This window comes from Phoenix dactylifera, chromosome 11 (assembly GCF_051530095.1).
Source record: "Phoenix dactylifera cultivar Ajwa chromosome 11, Ajwa_hap1_PhDact_Kaust_v1.1, whole genome shotgun sequence".
In the NCBI taxonomy this organism is placed as follows: Eukaryota; Viridiplantae; Streptophyta; class Magnoliopsida; order Arecales; family Arecaceae; genus Phoenix; species Phoenix dactylifera.
The window spans coordinates 4,066,026-4,088,840 of NC_143200.1; the positions used below are offsets into that span (position 1 = coordinate 4,066,026).

The 22,815-nt window shown below is 38.3% G+C and overlaps 2 protein-coding genes across 4 annotated transcripts; both read right to left on the bottom strand.

Moving 5' to 3' along the window:
• Positions 1-2,320: 2,320 nt before the first annotated feature.
• LOC103710578 (CBS domain-containing protein CBSX6-like) lies at positions 2,321-9,794 on the bottom strand. The gene is made up of 2 exons (XM_008796357.6): positions 8,054-9,794; positions 2,321-3,373 (listed from the first exon to the last, which is right to left on the bottom strand). Exons 1-2 carry the CDS (start codon positions 8,398-8,400, stop codon positions 2,488-2,490), a joined length of 1,233 nt encoding a protein of 410 aa, XP_008794579.2. The 5' UTR covers positions 8,401-9,794; the 3' UTR covers positions 2,321-2,487.
• A 147-nt stretch (positions 9,795-9,941) lies between these two features.
• LOC103710577 (Aldolase-type TIM barrel family protein) lies at positions 9,942-20,706 on the bottom strand. 3 transcript variants are annotated; one of them, XM_088706502.2, is made up of 8 exons: positions 20,475-20,706; positions 17,050-17,081; positions 13,845-13,907; positions 13,626-13,732; positions 13,442-13,539; positions 11,781-11,873; positions 11,658-11,699; positions 9,942-10,371 (listed from the first exon to the last, which is right to left on the bottom strand). In XM_088706502.2, exons 2-8 carry the CDS (start codon positions 17,067-17,069, stop codon positions 10,216-10,218), a joined length of 579 nt encoding a protein of 192 aa, XP_088562628.2. In that variant the 5' UTR covers positions 17,070-17,081; positions 20,475-20,706; the 3' UTR covers positions 9,942-10,215. The 3 variants fall into 3 exon arrangements, with proteins under 3 accessions (XP_088562628.2, XP_089782208.1, XP_088562627.2); XM_089926082.1 differs by lacking the exon at positions 17,050-17,081 and having other exon boundaries at positions 20,475-20,704; XM_088706501.2 differs by lacking the exons at positions 17,050-17,081; positions 20,475-20,706 and having other exon boundaries at positions 13,845-14,568.
• Positions 20,707-22,815: the final 2,109 nt, after the last annotated feature.

The window sequence follows — 22,815 nt, forward strand, 5'->3', positions numbered from 1 at the left end:
ATTGACAAGCTCAAAAGGTATTGAATATAAAGCTATCGCTCCAACCTTGAAGACAGGTTGTTGAGCTGATACTGACCTAGGCCTGATGCTTACTCATTGTTGAATGGATTAAGTATTGGCCAAAAGGCAAACTCATTGAAAATTTCCGGTCAATCTAGGTTTGAGATTTTTCGACCAAACCGGACCCGATCTCGATACTGTTAACTTTTTTTATATATCCTTCAATTTCTAAATTTTTTTGGTATATAAAACCTTGTTTTGCAACTTAATGGTGTAGAAAGAATAAAAAAAAAATCACATGCTAGAGCACGTTTGGATGTTTTCACTCAGCTTTAAATTCAAATGTATCTTTTCAAGTTTTTGTAAATCATTGTCATAATGGTCAACTATCGAATACTTGTTATTGGTGATTTTTAATTTTTGAAGCCTCCAATTAGATGCCATTAATAAACATCTGAATGCATAAGTGGTCTTAGCTTGATGGATTATTCAAGATTTACTCTTTGGAACCTGAAAAGCCCAAACCAGTTGGCTCAAACCAAATGTGTATTAGGTAGGGTCGTAGGGAATGTGTTTCAACATACCCAAAGCTGCCCAAAGAACCAATGGATCTTGTGATATTTTCATTACTCGAAATCATACCAGGCTTGATCATTCAATTGACCAGATATGAAATGAAATCAAAACCCCAAACCCAATGATTCTGGGTCTGGGTTTACAGAAATCTAAACCCGACTCGACCCGATAGTAAGCCCCCTAATCAGATAGCTTGGTATCGGCTGAATAGGGAATTAGATGAATTAGCTGAGATTGGTCCAGTTTGAAGTCTCTTGCAGGAAGCCATCAATGTGAGAAATGGTGTAATTGCATTGATTGGGAGAAATGGTGAAAGTGGTATGATGGAGACACTATGGGTGTTGGTGGCTTTTCTAATCACCAACAATGGACAAATCTAAGTGAACCTCGTGCTGCATATATGAACACTGAATCAACCAGTGGTTGACCTAAAATTGATGAATGAGCCTAATATCTTTGATCTGACTTTGTCACATATTCATCTTGGTCAGTCCATATCTGTACGCCCTCCACTTACCACCCCTATCTCAGCTATTCGTCGCAGTCACTGTATCTCTTCTTCGACTTCTAAGGGTACTCCCCTAATGCATAAAGCTAAATATAGGAAGAAGATGATCACCCTTGAGGTGTTGCAAGCTGAGGTGAACAAACTATTATGAGTACTTTTGATGAACTGTCAGAAGGATATATGATTACTACGACATTATCGTAGGTCCGGATTAGGTTAAAACTGCGATAGCAGAGTTAAGAAGCTTGTACATAGTGCAATCTGGTTGCTTTGAGGTCTCTTCCTAAGCAAAGTGCCTCTGAATTATCTCTCTCTCTCTTCAAGATTTTGTTGGCTGTTTTTGGTTGGCTTTAAGTAATGATGAAATTATATGCTTTTGCGAATCAAAGTCATCTAATATTCTTGATCACCCTAGCAAGGCAAGTGGTGGCAATGCTTGTGATGAATGGCGCTCCATGGAAGCAATAAGATCATTTGACCAAATGGTAATGTCCCCAAATTCGATCACTTCAACCACTTCAGAAGTTGCTCGAAGAGCAGCATTTGACTACAATTAAGTCCATGGTAATATATTTTTCTTTACTCCAATCTGCTAGTAACAGGTAAATTTCCCCCACTTTATTAGCTTCTGGAGCACACTACAAGCAGATTGGATCAGCTGCTTCCGATCCGGAACCTATCGAAAATAGCTCAGTCCAAATATGTATTACATTTGGATCACAAAGTATCATGAACTAAACTTGAACACCTAAGACTAAGAAACCATATTTCATAGCCTTAGTTGAATCTAATATTTTTTTCACTTTTAATTACAGTCAGTATCAGTTTATGTTGTTGATCATAATTTAGATGTGGTTGTTAATTCTATTTCCTACTTAACATGTTTATAATGTAATTTTTGAGAGAGAGGATTAAATAGAATGGGATGATCACTGGGATAAGTCCCAATTCACAATATATTTATAATATTAAGTAAAATTCTACAAGTTCCATATAGTTTATATGGGAACTATTCTTGACCTAGCTTCATCTAAAATACTTGATGGACAGATAATTAATTCCTATATCTAGTTTGATTCCAATTCCCGAAATTTATTTTTTAACCTGATTCAATATGGATTAGATTTAGAATAAGAAACTCGTACAGCTCATTTTTTTAATCATCCTACGGACAAAAGACTGGGACTTCAAAACCGTTACCATGTGACAAGCTCCATCGCAAAGGCAAAAACCAAGTACAAATTAAAAAAATTCATTGCAAATATACATTTATTTTGTTCAATAGTTTTCAAATGTATATGATCCAATCCAATCGAAACATACCACAGAAGAACTTCCTAAAGACCAATACATGCACCATGAACATAAACAATTATAGAAACAAACATATAGGATGAACAAAATCAAGGGATTGGAGGAACCACATTGTTAGGGTTCTTAGTAACTGCATAGAGAACGTCAGAGTATGAAACCACACCAACCAAGATGTCGTCCTCTGACTCAGCATCAGTAACCCAAACATGGGTAGCCCTGTGGGACAGCATCTGCGCCATAACTGCTGCTAATGAGCTCGTGTGCTTGCATGTTAATGGCACACTCCTCCCCCTGTATATGCTCCTCAGCCTCCCCACTGCCATCTGGTTTGCTTGACTGCTGAAGAATCCAATACTCCTGCTGCTGAACTTTCTTGGCCTCGAAGAGGCCCCATTGTCCTCAACCAGGGAATTGATAGTAAAATCAGGAAGAGAGATCGGTGTCGTTCCATTATCATCTGCACCCATGACAAATTCTCCAGCTGATAAGTTTGCCATAGCCCATGCAGCTGCTAAGTAGTCACATTTCCATAGTTTGCATGCAGAGATGTCGCCAATTATCTTGTGAGTACCATCAGAACTTGTCTCAAGAACTGCAATGGCACAAGGGTCTTGAGGGATCTTACGAACTGCTTCAAGGGCAGAGGAGGAGGCTTCAATATAAGCATAGCATGGAGTAATGGCCCCAAGGGAGGAGATGGAAGATAATGGGAGAGGGGCGAGAGAACCCAGGCAGCCAATTAGAAAGCGAACCACATCTTCTCGAGAGAGAAGGCAGAACTTGTCATCAGGGAGAGAAGAGGAGGATGGTCGGCCACCACTGCTAGCGGCACCTGGAGATGAGGTATCAATATTCTTAAGCCATTTGCCATTATAGAGAATGGAGAAGCGCTTGCTGAAACCTTTCCATGCAATACACTTTCGCACGAGGAGGCGCCTCACTCCCTGCTTCATCATCTCTAGAGCATCGATCAACCTTGCAAGTCAAAAACAAAACTTGAGTTCGTACATGAAAAAGGATTTAAAGGAAGTATGAAGAAAATAATGATAAGGGATATGAGAATAGCATGGTAGCTCCAGAATAAAATAAATCCCTCTCCAACATAAACATCTTCTGTGACACTGGGAAAGTACGCTATCATTTGAGGAATGCAAGTTTGGCTGTTAAGTTTTGCATTCTCTTCTTCATCTGGTACAATGAAGTTGCAGAGAATTTTCACATATTCGAGAAAACATGAATCAAAATTGGTGTTAAACAAGAAGCTAGGACTGAAACTACAATTAAAAACAACCAGGCTGGAAGCCAGCATCAGAGTAGATACTGGAGTTGGCAGGCCAGGACAGGAGCCAGATCAAAACTCCAGTTAAAAGCAGCCAACAGTTTCTTTGTTTCCATAGAAACATGTAAGCTAGGGGGAATACAACCAGCAGCAAAGAAATGCTGGGAGATTTGGCTCCTAAAGGTGTATCGCATGTGATTGTAACCAAGAAATAATCCTTAATTAAATATTAACTATCCAACTGGATAAAAGATTATTGTACATTGAAAAACAAAAAGATCACTAGATGTGGCTAGACTCCAAGATCTTATCTTTTCTGAAATAAGTACTTCAAAAGGAAGTATGGTAACTAAAATTTACTGATTACAATCAGCTACTACAAATATTTAAAACAAACGAGCAAAACCAATAGGAAGGGGATTCTGTTTAACTAAAACAAGATACACGCATTTGAGAAACTCAAAGCAACATATTAAAGGCTCTAACGGAAACTGTGAATATTCTTAAGCTAGTTTCAAAGTTGAAGATAGATCTTCAAGCTAAAAGAGCAGTAAGTTAAGATTGAGTGCCGCTAGAGTATTAATCAAATTGACTGAAAGACAAGCACAAGTCCTGTTGCCTAGCCAAAAGCAATCAGGATCGTGCAATACCACAGCACAACTAAAAACTGAGAATATAAGCAGAAAGAATTCACAAAATAGCAAAACCCATGCTGGTTAAAAAAAACGACTAACAGATAATACAAAACATGTTAGAAGGCATGGAGTTATTCAGGAACTCCACAGGATATAAGTGTGATATTCTAGCCCACTCCATAGGGTACAAGTGCGGTTTTGTTTCTAGCCTAGCCATAGGATATAAGTGTAGCCATAGTTAAAAGCTGTTGGATTGAATGTGAAAAAAGTTGCAATGAATTAACAAACTCTAGCAAAGTTTAACTATGTTATTTAATCAGTCAATGACAAATACAGGGTGCAAGTGTTAAATAAAATCAAAGCCTAATATAAAATACGAAAACAAGAGAGAAATTTCCATTAGATGGGACCATTCTATGTAAAAGGAGAAGAAACACTTATCCCTTATAAAGTTAGAATTATAATCACAATTATAAACTGCAAAACTATGTAATATTCTCATATAATCATATGCTATAATATTATTAAAAAAAAGCAAAAGACAACAGTAACAACACCAAACTTCACATGCATATAATTACTGCATAGAAGAGGAAATAAAGTTCAAGATAATAAAGTCCCCAAGTCCCATAACATAGTAAATCAACAAAAAAAATAACCATAGAGTCAAGATAAAGACCCTGAAAATATAATGGAAAAAGGGTACAAAAGTATATTAACAGGTCTAAGTACAGGAGATTGCACAGTAATCAGGAATATATAATAGATGATATGCATGCATACTTGCTACATGATTATGTAAATGTCTACTTCTATAAATAATGTGGATGCCTCGAGGCTCCAGCATGTGGCCGGTCCTCCAAAGCAGGATCTGCCGAACTAGGCTGAACTACCCCATTCAGATAGTACCAAATCGGGTCAATTCAGTATTTCAATTCGGTTCCAGCCCCTACCAACTAGAACCCCTATTGAACCGATCGGAACTTGTTGGTTCGATGCTGACTCGATGCGAACCGGCCGGTTCGCACCGAGTCAACCCAGTTTCGAACCGAATTGCCTGTGGCAATAATGCTACAGTGCCACTATGGTAGCCAGGTGACGTTGGGAAGGCCAACAGAATTTCAAAGCAGCTCCGCCGCTTCTTCTTTTCAAAAAATTCACAAACAACACTGATTTAGGCTTAAAAAAATTCAAAGCTAAATAAGTTGTGCTTCCTCTCCCCTATCTCCTTTCATTCTTGTTTTAGGGAGCTTGAAAAAATAGCTCAAAAATTGCAAAATAAGGAAAGATCATGTCAAAATTTTCGATTTGGGCTTGATTTTTTTTAGATCTATGGACGATGTACATGCTAACATAACAATTTTTTTTATTTTCGAATTATATATAATTTTTAACATTAAAAATATATTTTTGGATTAAAAAAAGATGTTTTTCAAAAAATAAATAAAAATAAAAATAAATAAAAATTATAAAATTAGAAACGTATTTAGGGGCATGCAAGCTACTCTCTATAAAAATTTGGGATCCATTCATTTAAGTTTTGATGCAATTATGCACACAGTAGCCTCTGTAAATGATTGTATTATTTTATAATTTTTACATCACTACTTGATTTAAGAATATTTTATATTGTTCCTTGTAGCATGCAACATCTTACTAATCATTTTACGATTTTTATCATTTTAAAACAATAAAATGCATCATTTAAGTTAAACCGGAATTATAGAAATATCAAAAAACATCAAAAAATATCAAGAAAACACCAAAAAAAATTAAATTAGACTTAAAATCATTGAAAACTTCAAAAAGAGTAATTACTAATTAAATATTTTTGAAAAGTTAAAAAAAAGAGTGTGCTAGTACGGAACCGACACATCCTATACGTACAGATTCTAGTTCGATATCAAACCAGTACCAAACCATACCGGCCGCCGACCGGTAGGGGTCCCGGTACCGGTTCGGCGGTCCTTGTTAGCAAGTAGTATCAATGTAACAAATACTAGTCGGTCAGGCCAGGTACCTCGTAATTGTTTACAATGATAAAGTATATTATGATACTGTCTTGGAAAAGTATACAAGTCTGTATATATTGTATTATTAAAGTCTCTTCCTAGATTATCAATTTATAAAAAATGGTTATCATTCTATTTGTCAATTATGCTTTAAGTTGTTCAATCTCACTATTATCAAGGAGTGGGGACATCTTCTAGATAAAACTTCATCATAAAGAGATCAGAAAAGATAGCAACTTCTTTTCTTCATGTCTTAGTAAGCCATGAAGAGAACATTGATGATGTTTTAAGGTAGAAATCTAAAGCCAATGGTCCTTCCTTCATGTTAAATCTTATGTTGCAATTTATAATTTACAGTGATTTTTTCAAAGATGATGTTGTAGCTCAAGTATCAAGCCTTCTCACTTGTTGGTATGTCCTCAGTTTTGATGAGCCATCTCAAGAGGAGCCATCAGAACAACAAAGCGCTTTCAAATCAGATTATTTTGTTACTTCATTATGACTTTATTTGATCCATTTTGAATTACTATCTTGCTAATTTAAACCTTTCCCCCATACCTAAAGTGTGATTGGATGTTGTGGTCCTTGCCTGTCATTTTTCATGGACAAAATAACAAACATACCTTATGAATAATCACAATCAATATAGTGGAAGTTTGAATTGAAAGAAACAGGTGTATGTTCGCCATATCCTGGATTAAGAAATCTTAAAACTACTAGCCAGATAGAGAAGTGAGATTTCAATTTGTTCTCCACAAAAAATAACAATTCATTTGTTCAAATTAGAGGGTAATTGCATGTCTAACTCTCCTTTTTTTCCCCTTTTTGGGGTTTCCTACCTTCATCAACAGAAGTGTGGTGTACATGCTCGTCTATGGGAAGAGAACATGTGCAAGCCATCACCGATGCACTACAAAGCTCAGTAGCTACTAAGCAGGTCCATCAGCAACAGTCAGATGGGGCCATCGCAGGTCTAGGATTGGAGCGATGCAATGGATGTAGATTTCTTTCACCTGCATGATCATGTAGATTTAGCACCATTCTTTTGCTTATCACCTTAATCTGGTGATTGACTAAGAACTCTCTCTCTCTCTCTCTCTCCCTCTTGCTCAATTAATTGATCATTCTTTATATTGAAAAGAAAAAGGCAACAAATCAGTGAAAAACCATGACCCCAGATGAATCATGCCACGAGTGTATATCTCTATGCATAACTATCTTAAATTATTAGAAGACAAACATAACATAGCCTACATGATCAGCACAACCAGCACCTAAACATATATACGAATGGCAACTTATTTCTGTACCGAAAAGCATTACATAATTGGAAATGATCATAAGTACACCAGCTATATTTAAATCATATACACAGATAAAGTAAGCAAAGATTCACCACCTCTCGTCAACCCAACCATCAGCCTAACCAGAAATTAGGAACCGGTTCTCAAATGTGATATAATCAATCAGATCAATATATCGACAAACTACCATATAAAGAAGAGAGGAAAATATAATAGATCATTCAAAGTAATACCAGATCAACAAAACCTCTATTTTGAAGGAATTAACCCTTATTCAACAACCAAATTGATCAAAAGTTTATCAGCTAAAGAAAAAGCAGGTCACCAAATCTCAAATCCAATCGAAGTAGCAAAGATCCATCAAAAACCAAAGAAGCAATCCATAAGCATAACAAATTTGACCCGATTTCTTACAAAAATCCCACCTTGTACCGGGATCGACCTCCTTCAAGAGGGACGGACTGGGCGTGACCACTTCGGAGACCGGCGTCCTCATCGCCTTCTCGTGGTCCCCGCCCGCCCGCGCGAGGAACGCCACCACATCCAGCGAGTTGAGCATCCCGACGAACCTCGCCGCCCTCGGTTCCGCCGCCGGCATCGGCCGCTGCTGTGACGGCGCCCCCCGCCGCCGCCAGACGGCGATCGCGCCCTCGGCACAGTCGCCGATGGCGCGTACGGCGGCCTCGACGGTCTCCGCCTCGGAGAACTCGGCGAGCTCGGGCTTCCCCACGGTGAGATCGCCGACGACGTGGTGCAGGAACACCAGGGCCATCGTATCGCCGCCGACGGCTCCGGTCGCCGGAGAAGTTGGGGGTTATAAAAGGGAGTGGAGAAGGGTGAGGTGGAGGAGGAGGGCGCTGCTGACGGGCTTAGACAGGATGGAGGGCGGTAGGCCGGTTGTGGGCTCGGGGAGTAGGAAGAGGAGGGTGTGGACACCGCCGCCAGCGCCTAGGGAGGTGACGGGACTTGCCATGGTTTCCAGGTGAAGCCCATCAACAACGGACGAGAGAGAGAGAGAGAAGGGAACTCTTCGCCGGGGTGATGACATACGGCTGTTTGGGCAACTTCACGGCGTGATGTAACGGCCGTTATGGTTTCCTAACGGTTGTTATAACTGCTTCTTGGGAAGTTTTTTTTTTAAAAAAAAAGAAAGAGATATATCCATATTATAATTACTTGGGCAACCAATAGTTGGGATTTGCAATGAATACTGAACTAAATTGAATCTCAGAGACTCGGACTCTTTCAAATTAACCTTTTGAAGTTGGCTTAGCCACCTCTCATGGCATTGTTAAATGAAATGGAGAGGCTATGTTAGTGAAATATTAGTAGCAGCTTAATTTAGAGCTTATCCTAGTAGCTCCCAAGTCCTGCTGATTTGTGAAAATTTGCGGAATTTTGACTAACTTAATGCACATGTATGGCTAAAACTAGTTTGCAGTGGATCAAACATGGATTTAATGTAAGACAACCTTGTTTCTCAGTTTGTGCCAAGATCATGTTGCTTGAGGACTACACAGTTGCAGACATTCTTCTTCTTATTTCTTGCTGCTGAGGTCCCCTCACCTTGTGGTACTTATTTCAATTTCTTATTGTTTGCTCAACAAATAAAACGTAGCCAATATCCATGAAATCATTGATGGCTAGGGAAACCAGGACAGTTATTGAGTTAGGTACAGTCAGCACCGCAACTTGTGGGGAATATAGCTTTGATTTTAAAACCAAGCATGTCCATTCCTACACAAAGATATATAACCTTCATTTTGCTCCTCTTTTTTTTTTTTTTTTTTGGGCTTGGTTTGCTAATTCAGTCTTGAAATTGCACAATTCAAGTGTAAAAAAATTCAGGTGCGAAACTCTCTGTCAAAAGTGTATTTGCTCTCTTACTCATTTGCTATCCACTTTTCTCCCATATGACAATGACAATGAGAAACAGATAAATAATATATTAAAAAAGAATTACAATTATATTTAATAGTTTGAAAAATCTACACTTATTTTTTATATTTATTTTTATATAATATGTTAACTCATAACTTAATAAAACGTTAATCAAATCGTCAACCTTAAATAAAACCTAAACATCATGGCAGAAAATTTTCAAAAACAGCCAAAATAATTCCATGTGACATAACAACCATCCAAGAATATTGCTGTAATCAGGCAGCAGTTTGGATAATGTAGCTCTATTGTGTAAAGCAAAAGAACCTTTCCCTTCCTCCATAAGGAGATGAAAGCTTTTGTTGCTAGAATGGCACTCTGATCTTTAAAGACCTGCAAAAGAGTTATTTTGTCTCGACAAACAACTGCATGTTCTATATCCGCAATCTGCTCTTCATAATTTTCTATTCAACTTTTAAAAATCACCCCCATCTCCAATATCTAGAAAGTTTTTTTAAAAAAAAGTTTGCGGATGAAAACTAAATAAGACAAGGCATAATCCTGCAGTAGGCCACCTTTAAAATCCTCCATTCGGAAGCCTACTGACAATGCATTACATATGCTGCTTTTGTCTGTAATGATTTTATTTGGATGGATATTTTCTGTAGACTGGATTTCTATGACACAATTCAACTATTTGAGTATGTTAACTGTTCTGTTGAGCTACTTCCACACTCTTCCTTAAAATAGATATGACTTGGGCTGGCTCTGCAGCTCCAAATACCGAACTTCCTGCTACGATACAGTTTGCTCCTGCTGAAGCTGCCATATCAATGGTTGAAGGACCCAAGCCACCATCCACCTATATGAACATTCAAATGATGCTGTTAGAATAACCCAGAACACAGAACTTCTTGTAGTATACATAACAAAAAAAAAAAAAAAACAATTTCTGAAGGAAAAACTAGCCGGTAAGCAAGTCAAACATAGAGTTCTTTTTATCATGCCTTCTTCTTCTTCTTTGATAAGACAGATGGCTCATACACATTGGGTATCAATACATCCAACAAAACTAGAAAATAAAATATCGCGAAGAGCAACCAGAACAGTTGACAAATTGATCCACAATACTCCTTGTTGGGCTCCCAATAGACATGCCTAGCATCCAGGGATACACACTCCCTCGAAATCCTCTGAATATCGTGCGCGCGGGGGTGGGGGTGGGTTGTGTGTCAGCTGTCTCCGCCTAACCCTGAATCCATCCGACCAAAGTAGCTGAATTACCCTTGATGTCTACGAGGTCAGACCTCAAAACCTGACTTGCATAGGTTTATGCCAATGATGACAAACTCGAAGGCTTGTTTCTCAAAACATGTCTTCCTTCCGTACTGGTTTAAATAGGTCTCATTACAATAATCTATAAGCATAACATACAGTCCCAGGATCAACTGACTAAACAGTTCTAGGTTTTGATATGACATGCAATCTAACTGGAACAGATCGCAGTGGGATGTAGTACACTTTTTTCCCCTTTTTCTAAGGTTCAATCAGGTGGTAATGTGGTATCTTATGTAGTCAGCTCTAGCAAACTATTTAAACTGTTTTGGTTGTTTTTCTTTTTCAAAGGAAGATTTTCCAGGTCCAATTTTTTAATTCCTAGACTCAATTCAAATCAGTAAAGAGGCCTAAACATCCGGACATGGACTGTTAGATCTGCGAGCTCTCGTCCCTAGTTGAGATCAGATCCAGGTAAGTCCTTTCAAAGTGCATATGGGTGATCCATTTGCAGCACAAACCAACTAATATAAACATCAGATGTAGATAATCATGATAAAGGAAGAACATCTGGCTGTTCGCAGTAGTAATAACATAAAAAATAATTTATTTTGATCAGTAAATATGCAAGACCTCTTATGAGCTGCAGTAACCATATCAAATAACAAGCGAATGATATCTGAATAAGATATTCTCCGTGTTGGGATTCATGATCATTGTGCTAGACAGTCCATTCGGCGCCAAACAAATGATCCATAAATAAGGAGGGCGCCAATCAAAGGTATGGTTGACAAATACCAGCGATCAGGGAGGCCAGTTGATGTTAGGGTAAACATACACAAAAAAGGGGTAATCTTGAGGAGAATGCTCTACCTCGATATCAAGGGAAGGGTACTTCTTTCTCAACAAGCGTACCTGCAAAATTGAGAAACTTGTCCAGGATGACCATAATGAACATAGGCAATATCACTAACACAACAAGGAAAGTATATGCACCTTGTCCATCATTTCTGGCATGAACTTTTGACCACCAAAACCAGGTTCCACTGTCATAACAAGGACCATTTCTACAGGATTTTCTCCTTCAACCTGTGAAATATATAAAAATAAAAATCACATATCAAGTTAATTTGACTGAAAATCACCCATAAAAATCAACACACCTATCAAGATCCCATGGTTTGACATTGTCCGATAGCCATATTCCAGTTCACAAAATACTAGGCTTGTTATCAAATATGAATAACAGTTGCATTCCAGTGTCCTTATATCAGTTGCATTTCAATGTACATACATTATTAACTATTCTGTCAAATAAGCGAGCAGTTCGTGAGCAGCACGTTTTCAACTTGAAATTCAGCTCAAAATAGGCTCACTTGATTAATATACCAGCTGAATACAAGCTAGATTTCTGAGCTCAGAACATAAACCAGCTGAAACCTGAGCTAGGTCTGTCTTGCTCGATTTCAGCTTGATATAGCTCGAAATTAATTTATAAATATATATGTAATAATTTGTTCTTTACATATGAAAGCATTCCCTTTATTTTCTTAACATCTATTTAACTAAAATTTTAATATAAATGGTTGAAAAACTCCTATTTAAGGCTGTTGCACTCTTTTATTTCTCTTCCTTTAGAGACACAAATACCAGGTGGGTGGCTTTAATAATTTGAGAGTATATAAAGAAAAAGAAAGGGCTCAATTATCTCAGGTGTGCCTTTATATCTCAGATTCAATGGCAAAAGATGAAGCCTATGGGTAAAGATATCTCAAGGGAGACCACAACCAGATGCCAGCCCTAATCTTATGGAGCAGGTCCTTCCTTACCTGCTTCTTCTACTTCTCTCTTACACAGAGCATGGAGAATCTAGATCCAGTTAGGCCCTCCCTTTCTTTCTCTTCTCCTCCTCATTCCCCATCCATCCTTGCTATCTTCTCTCTCCATCTCTGATGGTGGCAATGGTGGAGTCTTCCAGATATGCTGCCCAATTCTTTGTTTCTTCTCTTGTTCTTCTCAAATGAGGCTCCTAATCCACAGCCTATCTATCTACGCGCCCCACCCACCTACCACCAGCCTCCACCTACCCCTCTGGGCTTTCTCTTCCAGTCTCTTGCTGCCCCTTGGACTGGCCTTTTGAGCCTAGTAAAGCCAAGTTCAAGCTGGCTCGATAAATAATGATCTGAGCTCAAGCCAGGTTATTCTAGCTTGAATCAAGCTCCAGTAGGGAAGGACTAAATTTTTCAAGCATAGCCGAGCTGAGCCCAGCTTGCTTAAGTACAGCTCATTTACACCCCTATTCCTAACCACTATTGGGGAATAAAAGAGGAGATCACTAGGTTGTCCTGAAACATCCTATGGTTTGGATCCAATAAAACCAACCACCTTGGTTTTTTTGTTTTATTTTTCTTTGAAGCACTAATCATGTTGTTCTCAACGAGTCACGCATCAGGTTAAAAGAAGCGTGGAAAATTTTGATACTTGAGCAGTAATAACTGTAATATTATTTTGTCAGTGTTTTTATAAAAATTAACAGCAGCGACCAATGCAGCAAACTTAAGTTGCCACATCTTTCTCATGCCAGTAAACCTAGACTACAGCATTTTAAAAAATGAGATGCTACAAGACCAGCATAGCCAGGTAAAGAAGACATTTACCAATGGATAAACCTCTTCAACAGGAGTCCCTGGCTTCAATGCAACACCAGGTCGCATGCCCCTAGTCTTAATCCTGTCAACAAGCTCTTGCCAATATTCTGCACCATTACAAGACACTCAACATACAAAACACTATGCTGAAAGCAGAGGAAAAGAAAGAAAGAAAGAAAGATCCCTTAACCACCTTTGGCCACTTCAACATGGAATGTGAAGCCTGATGCACCAGCCTTTGCCAATGGTTCCACATAATCTAGAGGATTTGTAACCATAAGATGGCAGTCCAAATATGCCCTGGAAAACAGAAACGACAAGTACCAAATTGGCACATTTATTAACCAGAGGTATAAAACTGGATAATTTTAAGCCATGAGCTTAAAAATACAAGTCAAGAAGAAAACTATACTTGGTGTGCTTCCGCAGACTCTCAATGACTGTAGCTCCAATTGTTAGATTGGGGACGAAGTGCCTGTGAAGATAAAACAAAAATGGTCTCAAGAAACTAGACTGCTGTACTGATGTAACAACAGTCATTTTAAGGGGATGTGTGTATATGTGTCAGTGTGAGTGTGAGTGTGTGTGTGTGCGTGTGTGTGTGTGTGTGTTTATAACCAAACTAACCTATATATTGTCAACTAGTAGTTAATCAATGAATCCCGATGCTACGAAAATAAATAGAAAACATACCATTTAAAATCTAAAATCCGCTCTATAGAGGATGCTAGGATAAAGAATAGAGGTCATATAGCAACTAATATTACATTCAAAATTCAAACTAACAATGCTTTCAAGCACATTAAAATTAAGTATGTGAAAAAAATTTTGAAGAAACAAGTGGCAAATATTGGGTAACTTCAGGCAATGATGTGATTGCTATTCCTGAAAGTGGTGAAAGTCAATAGAGCATTCGGAGATACTTCTTGATAGGCTTTCCTTTTCTATAAGGTTTGCCATGCCAATACTAGAGCCCATGCTGGTCGGCCGGCAGCACGCTTTGGTACACCCTCGTACAATTCCGTGCCGGGCCCGTACCGACACAATAGAGAGGGCGAGGATGAGGGAGAACAGGAGAGAGAAAAAGAGAGAGAGAGGAAGGAGGGAGAGAGAACGAGCTCAGGAGGGCACCGGAGGGCCGCAAAGGGATAGAGCAGGGGCTCCACCCTCCGGATCCCTGTTTCGAACGCTCCTTTTTTATTTCAAAAATTTTAAGTGAAGTATAAAATCCCTTGCCAGCATCATTTAAATTTTTTAAAATAAAAAAAGGGTCCCAATGGAATCTTGTTTCGAACGAAACAAAGATCATGAGGGTGGAGCCCCTGCTCCGGTCCTCTGCGGCCCTCCAACACCCTCCGACGGCCTTCAGCGGCCCTTCCTCCCTCTCTCTCTTCCTTCCTCCCCCCCCCCCCCCTCCCTCTTTCTCTTTTCCTCTCTTTCCTTCTCCCTCTCCCCCTCCTGCTGGTTTCTCGTTTTGAATGCCGGAACCATCCCTGTCCACCTTTGGCATGGCTCAGCACGCCCCGAACTAAGCGGTTCAAGATGGTTCTGCATTCCTTGCATTTCTACTTTGAAGCCAAATGAATTCTAAAATTAAAAATTAAAGAAGCAAAAGAATATGTTCCAGGAATACCAAGTAAAATCTGAAGTGAATTGACAATTATGCGCACAATAGTCTAGATATCATATATATAACGAGGGTCGTGCATATATCTATAGGAGATAGTGACATGCTTGGTACCAAATTTCTTATTATGTAGCAACTAAAGAAACTCAAATGAATCATGCAAATTTTAGGGTGTGCAGATTCATATCTAGGAAAGCAAACCAGTTTGGAAACATCTAGGTCCACATGCAATACAACATCGAACAGGTTGTATAATGACCCATAATCTAAGAAGTTTACCAAACTTAGGTCTGGTTGGATAATCATTAGGTTCGGACTAAAATTGCCAAGTTTGTCAGGTCAGAGGCTTGTACATATTTTCTGTCATTTGAATCATAGTGGTTGAGCCTAAAATGCCACATTGGGCCCTAATGTGATAATCCTACATCGTGTCAAAGTTGAGTAATGTCTAGGTTTATTAGAACATGCATGACAAAATGATATCTCATAGATGACTTTTAATCAATGTTCATAAATTACGCATCACATAGAATACTCTCTAGTGAACAAAGAGAGTCAAAATCGAACCATCACTAGAAGGTATATTAATAAAGCCATGAACCATCAAGATTAAACTTTTCATAAGTAGGTCCCAGTAGAACTTCAAACTTATATAAACTAATTGTGGTGATATATTATTTAGAACAGTGAGGGAGTTCTATAGTACCTGTGAGACTAACTGATGCAAAATTGGAAGCCTACTTAAGCAGCTGTGCAAATTAAGCTCATGTGACAAGAAAACCTCCAAGAAACCCTAGATTCAGGAGAAAAAATAACAACAGGGAAGAAGTTCTACCCTATGCGAAAGATAAGCCGAGGGCCTATTTCAAAAAACGATTCATAATCTACTATGAAATAGAGTTGCATAAATGAACCTTCCATAACAATATCTAAATTGACAAGCTTTATTTAAAAAAGAAAATCAAAATCATGTAAGAGATGTAACGGAATGACCATGATATCATAAAAGCGATACCAATGGGATTCATCTAGATTTATCTACAATCAGAACACCTGGCACACCATATGTCACCTCTGACAATACAAGTATATGGTAATGCAAGAATGACTTCAGAACACCTCTGTTACCACAATTAATGAAGATTGGGAGTAGGAAAGGTTCATGAATAGATGGTATGATAGAAGTTTGATAGGTAAATGGACAGGCTGGGCGAGATTTCAAACACTAATATGAATTTATATGTGGTGAAATCTCTAACCAGGCTAGAAATAACTAAGTATAGCAGAAGTTTGACAAAAAAAAAAGTGGAAGTAAACTTTTGCCTTTTGAAGGAGCAAGGTTTTATTTAGGTTCTAAAGTAATCACATGGCTGAATTTGCAAGAAATTCCCGAGGGACGCAGAAGGTTAGAATCCGAGGGTTAAGTATGGTTCTGATGGAATTATTTGAGTTGTGGAGGAATATAGCTAAAACTTAAAAGTATTACAAGCAAGGATAAATAATAACCTTGCTATTACCATTAAATACCCCTAGAGATCATTAACTAACCGTTAAATGAACAACATCTTTGAGCATGGAGAATAAGAAAACAAAAGGAAAAAAAATAAAATGTTACACCTCTCCGACAAATGTTCCTTAGTATATTCTTCATTTCCTTCAACTATTATGATTCATCCATTTTGCTCTCTGCACACCAAATGGTTTCAAAAATCAACATCTCCATAGCAGTCGACAACCCTCAACCTCTCAAGGATCAACTCTACTTATGGCAACCAAACACAATATGCCTCTTATTATATAGTTCTTCCTCTGTTTACTAATGAGGAGCCTTGACTTTTACTTGTGAGAAATGCATATTGGAAATCAACCAGAACTAATGTTTGGGAAAATAATTCCATCTTTCACTAAGTCCCTAGAATTTCACTGCAGAATTCCAAATGCATGACTGAAGGCACAAGGGTAAATCGAGAGCCAAAGGTTAAAGCATTACACATATACCTGGAGAAGCATTACTTACCCATCCTGCAAATACCAAAATAGAAAATAATATAAGCCTATGCTGCAAACGATGAGGCAAGTAATTAAGATTAAACTACAATTTAGGAGATAATGAAGCATAATCAAGATGCAACATAATCCAGTAGACTTGATTAATCTAAAATCCCAGTTGCAGAGACAAAACCTCCAACTAAAAAACTAAAAACTTATTGATCAATTTAAACATGAAGAACAGGTGATTTGAAACTATAGGCATCAATCATTTAGTCTCGTAGTATTAAAAGTCAAAAACATATTAAACTGACAGGCTATTCATTTTCACTGAAAAGCAGATGAATAGTAAAGAATTCATAATGCTGTTAAAAGCTTACTCAATCTTTCTGAGAAAGTCAACTAAAAATGCACCATTGGACCAAATAAAAGCAGATGAAAAAATAAAACAAAAATATATGCATGTAATGAACCATTTTGCATGTCCTCCAACCACAATCAAATGAACCAACATAATCTCTCTCTCTCTCTCTGCGCACGCGCGCGCTTCTCTCATACCACACAAAATTGGTATGCTATGAATATACTGAAGATCTTCGACAGTTTTCCTTTTTAATACCTATACTAGGTAAAATAATTTTAATCAAGGTCCCACAAGCATTTCTATCACCCATCCTAGCAATATATATGGAAATTAAAATGAACTATGAGGAACCGCTAGCCACTCTAATACAAAACTGAGATGAAAATAGTGTCCTTACAACATGTCAGCAACAAAATGCAGTTCCAAATGACCTGCTCATGAAAACGTCCAAAATGTACCTATTCGATCACTATTTCACAGGAACTGAAAGTTCCCAGAAAACTTGCTATTTTGGTTGGTTTTGAATGATTGAATAAGAGGTTTTAGGTTTCTCCTGGAAAATTGGCCCAAGACACTCATGGTCCAGTTCTGGAATATTTTTCCGGAAGTTACTGGCAATGAGTTATTATATTCTGCCAATAGTTTGGTCAAACTTCTTTGTACAGGGACGAACATTCCAACAAGGATTGACTAACAACTAATTGGACGTCCCACTATAAAGTGTTACAACAAGTCCGAAAAGATGACTTGCATGTCTAACAATACCACTTGTAGCAGGAATTCTAGTTGAAGTGTTGCAATAGCAAAACAAATTTGGGGGAGTAACAGGTCTTTCTCCTCAAATGTAACATTCAGTAGTGAATAAGTCTTTGAGAAAGAAACAACGAATTTTTAAGACCCATATAGGTCAGTGGTACATGATCCATACTCCAAACCCATGAGGTTGCCAGTAAAGTATCAAAAATCCTCCTCTACATCTTGTATATCCTATATTGGCACCCTTTGCTAGTCAATATCCTCAAATTCCAAGTGGTAAGACATGTCATTCTTTTATGGAGCCTTCTTACAACTTAGTCATTCCATCAACTTCTGCTAAATTTCTAGCACAACAGCATGTCTTTGCACCAGTCACTATCTGGGAATGCACTGGCCAATCCTTGCCTTCCATGATCAAGACAGAGTGCATTGTTTCTGAGGACCACACTGCCCAAACTTCAGTTATTTCTCAGAACAAGTTATGATTAATCATGTTTTTGATGCTCCACAAGAAAAGCCCCTTTCCTTACAGATGTATCTCCATCATTGGACTCCCTATGCCAAGGACATCGAGAATCCAGAACAACATCAAGGTCCATGACACATTAAAGTAAAAATTCCTACTTTTGGGTTGATAAGTTACTATTAGAACTGCAAAGATTAGTATTTCATCAGCAAATGTTGGAGTTGACTGGAAGGAGGTAGAGTGAAACAACATATTTTCAAAAATGAATGAGACAGAAGGTAGAGTGAGTATCCCATCAAGTTTATGATACAGTAGTTATTGGAAACTAAGCTTTGCAATGGCAAAACTAAAAAGGTGCTATACCATAAGAATGGAATTTCAACCAGAATATTTTGACTGTTTGATTGAGGAACTAATACTTATAGGATTTTAAAGTGATCTAGTGAAGCATGGTCTAAAACTTATCAAGTTTTAACCATCTCAGCCAACACTTATCTGGCCACAATAGGTTGTAGCCTTTCTGTCATAATCAACATTTTAAATCTTAATTTTAACATATATTGTAGTCTTGTGCCTAGACTAAAATGAATTGGTTTTAGACCATAACATATTGGTTTTAGTTCAAAACTATGAAAAAGTTGGCCATTTTTCAAATTTTCAAAAACATAAAAACAGAAAAGATCTTCTAAAGCCATAATTTTTTTTTGGAACAAAAAAGTTAATATTTTTTTATAAAATGGATCTACTGGAAAATTCCATAAAACAATATTTCTATATACCGAGTGTCAAGAAAAGTTTATTGATGCTTATGCAAATAGTCACTAAAATTTGACTGTTTTCTTGATTCCAGTTGTAATTAAGTCATTTCTCTTCGTGAAGACTTATAAAACTGTGGGCTTTAAGGTGTAAAGCCAATGGTTTTAGAATCCTTCAATCAATTTAACAGAAATGGACATTATATTTTAGAACATGGCACATCCATGACCTATATGTATATAATAACTCATACAGAAAATCTGGATTGTGTAAACAAATTTTCAAAATGTTGTAGTAGAAACTTCGATATTTCAAGCCATACAATTAATATCCTCAAACGGCATGAGTTTCCAATGCATCTATGTAGATTTTGTTGATAAACAATGCCAGAATTTTCTATACGACGAATATTTGTGGATATGTTTTTTCTATCCTCAGAAACCTCCTAATGGCTTGAAGGGATTTCCAATTCATTTACATAGCAATGGAAACAATAGAAAATCCAAAAAATATATTTCTATATATTTTAAGCTTTTTTGGCAGTCATGCAGCTTTGTCCAACTGCATACACTATCACACTGGGAAAGAATGTACGAAGAACCCAATCATTTACCTAAAAACCAATGCTTTAAGAACAAGACACCAAAATGATACTCAAAATACAAAAAAGCTAAAGTTTTGACAGACAGAAAGAGTAGAAACAGATCATATCTTTCATCCAATCACAAAACAGTCAAGCAGCACCTACAAAGACAACCACACCCAGATAATTCTCTAACCGATATATATAATCCCCGTCCAATTCGAACATAATTGAACAAAAGAAGAAAAAAAAGAAGTTAAACATCCATAACCAAAATCAAACTCTCAAACAAAATCAAACAATTTAAAGAATGCTCCTAGATCATGGCAGCAGCAGCATCCTTACAGCTGAGCGATCCAAATTAACAGTTCAGAGTTCATATTCTGACTACCTCTGGTCAAAGGACATTAAAAAAAACAATTTTTGGTCTAGGATTTCGGATCCGTTACAAATAGAGAGATCGATATTTTAGAAGAAGAGGCGGAGATATCGATTACTAACCATGATGTCCATGTGGAGCCAATCGGCTCCGAATCGGACCATCTTGTCCGCCTCCGACGCCAGATTCGCGAAATCCGCCGACAGCATCGACGGCGCGATCTTCGCCTTCACCGCCATCGCCTAATCTCTCTCTCTCTCTCTCTCTCTCTCTCTCTCTCTGCCCCTGAAAAGCGAGGCGGGTTCGGTGAACGGAAGGAGAGAGGAAGCACGAGGTTGGTGAATGGAGATTTGGAAGCCATCTCCGGAAATTGGGTGGTCGGATTCGTAGAATCTTGTCGGCTGTTCCGGTCCGACCGCACCGGACAGGTTAGTTTGGTCTGCGTGAAAGCTTCGGGGTCCGATTGGGTCAGATCGGTTCTAGCTAGCATTGGATTTCAAATAGCATGGATTCCTAGATTATTATAATATTACCAATCAAACTCTCTCCAAAATTCAGAAAAAAAAATATAAAAATTATAAAACTTTCAAGCATGCCATATATTTCTAATTAACCAAACACTTCTCTCTTGCAGAAAAATATATATTTCTTTATATAGATACAGGAGAAAAAGCTTCACCCCCTCCAAAATTTAGAAAAAATCTATAAAAAATAAAAAAAATCCAGCATCATAGATGCCAAGCTAATTGGATGCTTCTACGCTAAAAACTATCACAAAAAATATATATCTTCTCTAAAATTCTACTGAAATAATATTTTTTTAATTTACCTTCTTTAGTTAAAAGTTTCACTTATTCATAACCCTTTTAGTTATAACTAAGCTTCTATAATCAAATCTATTCATGGATTATGAATATAAATTAATATATGTTATTTTTTAAATAAAAATATTTTCTATATTAAAATTTCTTATCCTTGGAAATGCTAGTAACAACTATATATAATATATTTAAACTTGTAAATAATAAATATATCTCACCACATATTATACTATATATATAATAGAAATTTCTGTAATTGGACACATGAAGCTGGATTGGACCTTTTTTCCTCAATAAAATGGGGCCTACACTAGTATTAGTTTAAAAAAGGAAATTTAATAGCTGGTATGTTATTCGACAGCATTTTATTAGCCCATACACAATTATTATTTTATAAGCAAAGGACCAACGCAATGCATGGGAGTAATTATAAGATATGAGAAAAGATAAAGTTTGGTAAAACACATTAAGTTTGCAAGTAAGATGGACTTGACTTAATATAAAATTCAGGTCTGTAGCATGGACAAACCTAAAATTCAAATATTTTTCTGAATGAGAAGTGTTGGGAAAAACCCCAAGTCATACCGCCACGGAGGCGCTCGGCTAGAGAGCGCCGACCGGAAAGGCGCTCGGCCAAAGAGCGCCGACCAGGAGGATGCTCGGCCAAAGAATGCCGACCAGGAAGACGTTCGACTAAAGGGCGTCGACCAGAGAGAGCGCTAAGAGGCGCCCAATCAAAATAACCAAGTAGAGATGCTCGGATAGGAAGAGCCGACCAGCGAACGCCGACCAGAGAAGCGCTCAACTAGAAAGCGCTGACTAGAGACAGCGCCAAATAGAGGCGCTCGGCTAGAAGGTGTTCGCCCAAAGGGCGCCGACCAGGAGTACTCGAAGCAACCCCGCCACAGGGCGCCCCTCTGGGCGACCAGCTCGGCTCGGCACCCTTGCCGAGCCGATGCCTTAACTAATACTCCTCCCCGCCAAGCTTTCTCGAAAGGTCCGGCGGCTATACACGCGACTCTACTACAGCCTGCCACTATCTCCAAGCCATCAAGGCATAAGATCTCTGCAGGTATTCGGCACGACCTGCCATTAATGCATGAGACTCCCTCAAGTCTCCGATGCACCCAGTCATTTAATGAGCACAGCCCAAGACGATCTCCGGATCAATGAACCATCAGAGCGTATGGCTCTCCCTGACCGCCGGTTCATTCGGTAATAAATGCACTTACCATCCACGGACCCCAGGCCCACCACAGCCGGCGGTTCAACCACTCTAACAGGTCCGATCGACCGTGACAACTTCCTGATTCCGGTCCGATTCGGTCCCGTTCTCCACTACGCCATTAATGGGCCAAATCGTGCCCAATTATTACAAAAGAGGACAAACCTCCTGTCACCTCCCAGGTAACAAAAATCCTTCTATAAAAGAAAACCTGGGGGGAAAAGAATGGGGGGCCCCCCGGACAGAACCCTCCTGGACCGGGTGAAAAGAAGCAAACAGCACAGACACAATAGAGGATATCACCCTCTTCATCTTCTTCATCTTATCAAAATATTCTTGCTGTCTTCTCCATATACTCTCTTCCTTGCTCTCTCCACATATCTGCCCCCTCTGACTTAAGCATCGGAGGGCCGGCGC